Source organism: Alexandromys fortis, unplaced genomic scaffold (genome assembly GCF_014885135.2).
Source record: "Alexandromys fortis isolate MF-2015 unplaced genomic scaffold, M_Fortis_MF-2015_v1.1 scaffold_127, whole genome shotgun sequence".
Classification (NCBI taxonomy): Eukaryota; Metazoa; Chordata; class Mammalia; order Rodentia; family Cricetidae; genus Alexandromys; species Alexandromys fortis.
In genome coordinates, this window is record NW_026068006.1 from 1,959,362 (window position 1) to 1,964,466 (window position 5,105).

The 5,105-nt window shown below is 39.3% G+C and overlaps 1 protein-coding gene across 1 annotated transcript in view; it reads left to right on the forward strand.

The window, feature by feature from the left end:
• Otud4 (OTU deubiquitinase 4) overlaps nt 1-5,105 on the forward strand; it is a 32,702-nt gene that overhangs the window by 19,798 nt on the left and 7,799 nt on the right. The window contains exons 13-17 of the mRNA XM_050161507.1: nt 143-198; nt 968-1,045; nt 2,529-2,667; nt 3,154-3,408; nt 4,133-4,173. Coding sequence (XP_050017464.1) covers nt 143-198; nt 968-1,045; nt 2,529-2,667; nt 3,154-3,408; nt 4,133-4,173 — 569 coding nt within the window. The remainder of the gene's footprint in view (nt 1-142; nt 199-967; nt 1,046-2,528; nt 2,668-3,153; nt 3,409-4,132; nt 4,174-5,105) is intronic.

The window sequence follows — 5,105 nt, forward strand, 5'->3', positions numbered from 1 at the left end:
ACTACTGGGAAAAGACTAAAATTGTCAAGCTATATCTGACATTAGAATCATCGATTTGACCTAAGACAGTGTTTGTTTTTCTCTATTTAAATCTGAATGATGGTTGATGCTCCTTATTTTTCTTATTCTTAATCTGTTACAGATTCCCTACGTGGCCATACTCATGTGGATAAAAAACCCGAGTCAAGCACACTGGAGGTAAGGCTTTTAAATATTTTTAAAACATTTATCTATTTAATGCGCGTGCGTGTGTGTCTGTACACCATGCTGTATGTATGGAGAGCAGAGGGCAATTTGCAGGAGTCACTTACTTCCTACTATGTTAGCCTATGTTAGTCCTAGGAATTGAGCTCAAGGCTCCAGGCTTGGTGGCACTTACTTTAGCTGCTGAGCCATCCCACGAAAAATTTTTCTTCTTTTTTTTATTTTTATTTATTTTTTAGCTGCCTTTTCAACTTGCCTTGTAGACCAGGCTATCCTTGAACTCAGAGATCTGCCTGCCTCTGCCTCTGGATGCTGGGAGTGTACCACCATACCTGGCTGGCCTTAAAAGTTTTAATGTTAGTCTATCTTAACTTGGAAAACAGTGTTTATTATTATTATTGTTGTTGTTGTTTTTCATGACAGGATTTCTCTGTGTGGCCCCGTCTGTGTCGATTAGACTGGCCTTGAACTCACAGATGGTCCTCTTGCCTCTTCCTCCCAAGTGCTGGGATTAAACACATGCACCACCACACTCAGCTTGTGTTTATTCTCTATATAGTGATGTTGTAAAGGAGTCGCTTATGTTCTTAGAAAAGTCCCATATAAAAACTCTCCAGTAATGTGACATTAAACCAATGTGCGGACAAAATTAAGTGGAAGTGGGTTCCCAGAGCAGGTTCTTCGATCGAATTAGAAAGGCAACCACAGTTACCCAGAATGGAGTTCTTTTTAATTACAGTGTAACTTTTTCTTACTCCCAAAGGTCAGTGATGATAAATGTACAAGAGTTTCATCACCATCTAAGACAAAGAAAGTAGACTGCCCATCTCCTGTAGAACAAGTAAGTTACTGTGTAGATGTAAGTTTCTGTCCCGCCTCGTCCCCCAGCCCTTCAGTCCCAAAGAAGCATACAGAGGATTATAATAATTATAAACTGCTTGGCCTATTAGCTCAGGCTTATTATTAACTAGCTCTTACAACTTAACCCATAATTCTTGTCTATGTTTAGCCATAGTGGCTTGGTACCTTTTCTCATTCTTTTTTTTTTTTTTTTGGGTTTTTCGAGACAGGGTTTCTCTGTGGTTTTGGAGCCTGTCCTGGAACTAGATCTTGTAGACCAGGCTGGCCTCGAACTCACAGAGATCCTCCTGCCTCTGCCTCCCAAGTGCTGGGATTAAAGGCATGCGCCACCACCGCCTTGGCTTCATTGTCTCGCTTCCTCTCCATCTGGCTGGTGACTGACTCTTTCTTTTTCCCAGAATTCTCTTAGTTTTGTTGTCCCATCTATATTTCCTGCCTGACACTGGCCAATCAGCATTTTATTAAACCAATACAAGTGACAATCTTTACAGAATATAAAAGCATTATCCCACAGCATTACTGCACTAGGCAAGCAGAGCTCCTTTCTTTCTGGACTTTTCTCTGTATGTGAAAACATCTACATTGTAAATGGAAGGATTCATTTCTGATAGAATATGGGTGCTTAAATTTTTTTGTCATTCTGTTTAGTCTAAAATGTTATAAAGTTTATGGAATTACATTCTATAGCCATTCTCTGGCATTGATTTTGTGACTTGATTTGAGTTTTGTGTTTGGCACCTCTTGTTAATTTTGAGCTAGTTCAGGTTGAAAATTAAGAAGATAAAATTTCTATTGTTAATATTTCTAGAAGTTATCTACATCATTATTAATGAATTACTCCATATACATTTAAAAAATACCAGTAGTTTGCCAAGCAAATAAACACACTTCAGTTTCTGCATACATTTTGGTTCTTGGTCTTATGTAAGAGTAGATACTTACTGTTGTATCAACATACTTTGTGTTCATAAAATGAATGTACTTAAGTATATTTTTTAAAATTTTTCGTGTAAGGATCTTTCTTTAAAGGGAAGCTTACAGCACGCCTTTAATCCCAGCACTCGGGAGGCAGAGGCAGGCGGATCTCTGAGTTCGAGGCCAGCCTGGTCTACAAGAGCTAGTTCCAGGACAGGAACCAAAAAGCTATGGAGAAACCTTGTCTCGAAAAATCCCCACCCCCCAAAAGGAAGCTTGCGATTTAAAGGGAATTTCTATGATTTTGTTCACTTGCCTTAAAAGCTTTTGTTGTTTCTTCCTGTGACTTGCACTAGGAACCTCTTAACATGAAATGAGTTCACATGGTATTTGTCAGCTAGTGAATTCTGATACTGACTTGAACAGTTAAATGCTTAGTGTTATAGTAGGGTGTTTTATACTTTACTTAAGAAAAATTTGTTACTAAAATTTGTGTCAGAGAAAAATGTTTTTTTTTTTTTCCTTTTTTTCCCCTCCCATTCTTGAAGAAGCCAGCAGAACATATATCTTTGTCAAATCCAGCTCCCCTTTTAGTCTCTCCAGAAGTCCATCTCACTCCTGCGGTGCCTTCTTTACCAGCCACTGTGCCAGCCTGGCCAAGTGAACCTACAACTTTCGGACCAACAGGTTAGAGGAGAAGTTTTTAAACATTTCCAGCCAGCTAACAGAAATTCCTCTTAAATGAGAGGCTTCAGGTTGTTGAATGAGAACTTGACTACAGCAGAAGTGTGAATGTGGTCCTGTTAGGGCTCCTGACTTGATTTTGGAGGACCAGCCGCACTGCGTGATGCGTGATCGTTAGGATATGCTTTTTATAATCTTGGGTTTGTGACATCTGAGCCAGTTCCTCTGTTGTTGGCCACAGTCTGTGTTTGCTGTGTAGGCCATACTGTTACATCTCCGTTAGGACTCTTTACACAGACCTTTACCTTAAATGGAGTTTTGGGGAACTGTAGTTGGAAGACACTGGCTCAACTTAGTTCCTGGATTGGTCCTAACGTACTTTGGGTTGTTCACTGCATGCTTTACAGGGTGCGCAAGTTGTGTAGTATGAAATTAATGCAAGCTTTATTCCAAAGGAAATTGGCTTTATTTTGTTCTCATCTTTCTTAGGTGTCCCTGCTCAGATTCCCATTTTGTCAGTGACACAGACAACTGGACCCGATGCTGCTGTGTCACAAGCGCATTTAACACCTTCTCCAGTTCCTGTGTCAATTCAGGCAGTTAACCAGCCCTTGATGCCTTTGCCTCAGACGATGAGCCTTTATCAAGACCCACTCTATCCTGGGTTTCCTTGTAATGAGAAGGGAGACCGAGCCATTGCACCACCTTACTCACTGTGTCAGACCGGTGAGGACCTGCCGAAAGGTGAGGCCTCCACTTTCATCATGCTTTTTTCCTGAGCACAAACAGATTTAGTGAGGAATGGAAAGATAGAAGTAGAAGTCAGAGCTCTGGTTTTTACCAAGCCATAGAAGGGATTCACTCAGCAAAGAGCAGAGATTTGGCTATTCTAGTTAGCTTGGTCTTAGTAGAAAATGAGTTTTTGTGCTTAATGAAGCCTGTCATGTACCTTTTTTCTTTTCTTTTTCCTTTCCAGAAACAATTTTACAGCTTTGAAATCATTTCTGGGCTTTAATTTCTTTTGTAGGTCGTGTGTCACTGTGCAGCCCAGGCTGCCTGGGGCTTGTTTTCTGCCCTTTCTCTCCTGGGCTCTGGGTAATAAGTATGCACTAATAATAGCTGGCTTGCTTTATAGAAATCTTACTATTTTTCCAGTTTTTTCATAATTTTTGAAACCACCTACAGTATATGAAAAATACAGTGTTCATCTGAGTTTTCTCCCAGATTGAATTTTAGTCAGGTAGACTAAATTTAAGCTATTCAGGGACTAAATCTTAGTGCAGAGAAAAGTGTAGTGAATCCAGAGTTACCCTAGGAATAGCCTGGATTTTGGCTGTTTTCATTTTTGTGTTTTACTCTACAGGCAGTCTGGCAGGAGAGTTTGTTACTAGAGCTATAATGATTGATAATGAAGGAAAGAAAAGCTTTGACTATGTAGTTTTAGTAAAAAAAGATTTTTTATTTTCAGATAAGAACATTCTTCGATTCTTCTTCAATCTTGGTGTAAAGGTATTTATATTTTATCCTTAAAGCTAATTTTCTTCTTACCACTATCAACAGTAAAATTTAAAGTATGTAATTCTTAATTGATAATCTAAGGTTTACTGCATGCTACCTTTTATGTTTGTCTTTGGAACGGATTATAGTTTTTATTTGCTTGTTCTTTTCATTCAGGACTGTTTGGCCTTGAAGGGACTGCTCAAGGGAATGTCCTTGATGGGGAGTTGATGAAAGCTCTTAGTTTGAAGTAGTACTTGAGCTAGTTTAGGTGTGTCTTCCTTTGCAAACCAGTTGGTGTCTCCACCATTGGGAGGGTTGGAGGAAGTGATGACATATATAGAAAGCATTGTTCTTTCTGTAAGGGGAGGACTTCACTCACTATCACAGCAGAACTTGCTTTCGCGGTGGTTGTGGGGGATCGCTTTCCTTAGAAAGAGGCTACAGAGCTTCACTGTCCATGTCAGTCAATGTTTTGCTGTCTTTGACTTGACTTCATTACTGCAGTTCTGTAAACATAAGCTATCAAGTGCTCCAATCCAGTAGCCAGCTTTTTTTATCCTCTGCTAATAGGTCTGATTTGTTAATTCTTGGTTATTGGATTAATTTGAGGGTTTCTAGAATTATTAGTCCTGTTGGAGAATATGTCCTGTTCTAGCATTTTCCTGGCAGGTTAGAGTTAAGATGTGAGTAGGCCTAACTAAATTCCTGGCTGTCTTAATGCTTCCTATTAACCTGCATCAGGTTTGAACCCAGGGATCAGGGTCGTGAAGTGATGTGATTCCAGTTCTTTTCATGTTTTGTATCACTTTGATCATCTTGTATTGGTGCTTAGAGTATATAATCTTTATAAGCATGAGAGACTTGGCTTGAGCTAAATACTTTCAGAAAGACAGCTTTTTAACCTCTAGTATTTGTTTATTTTACTGTTTTTTGTCTTTCAG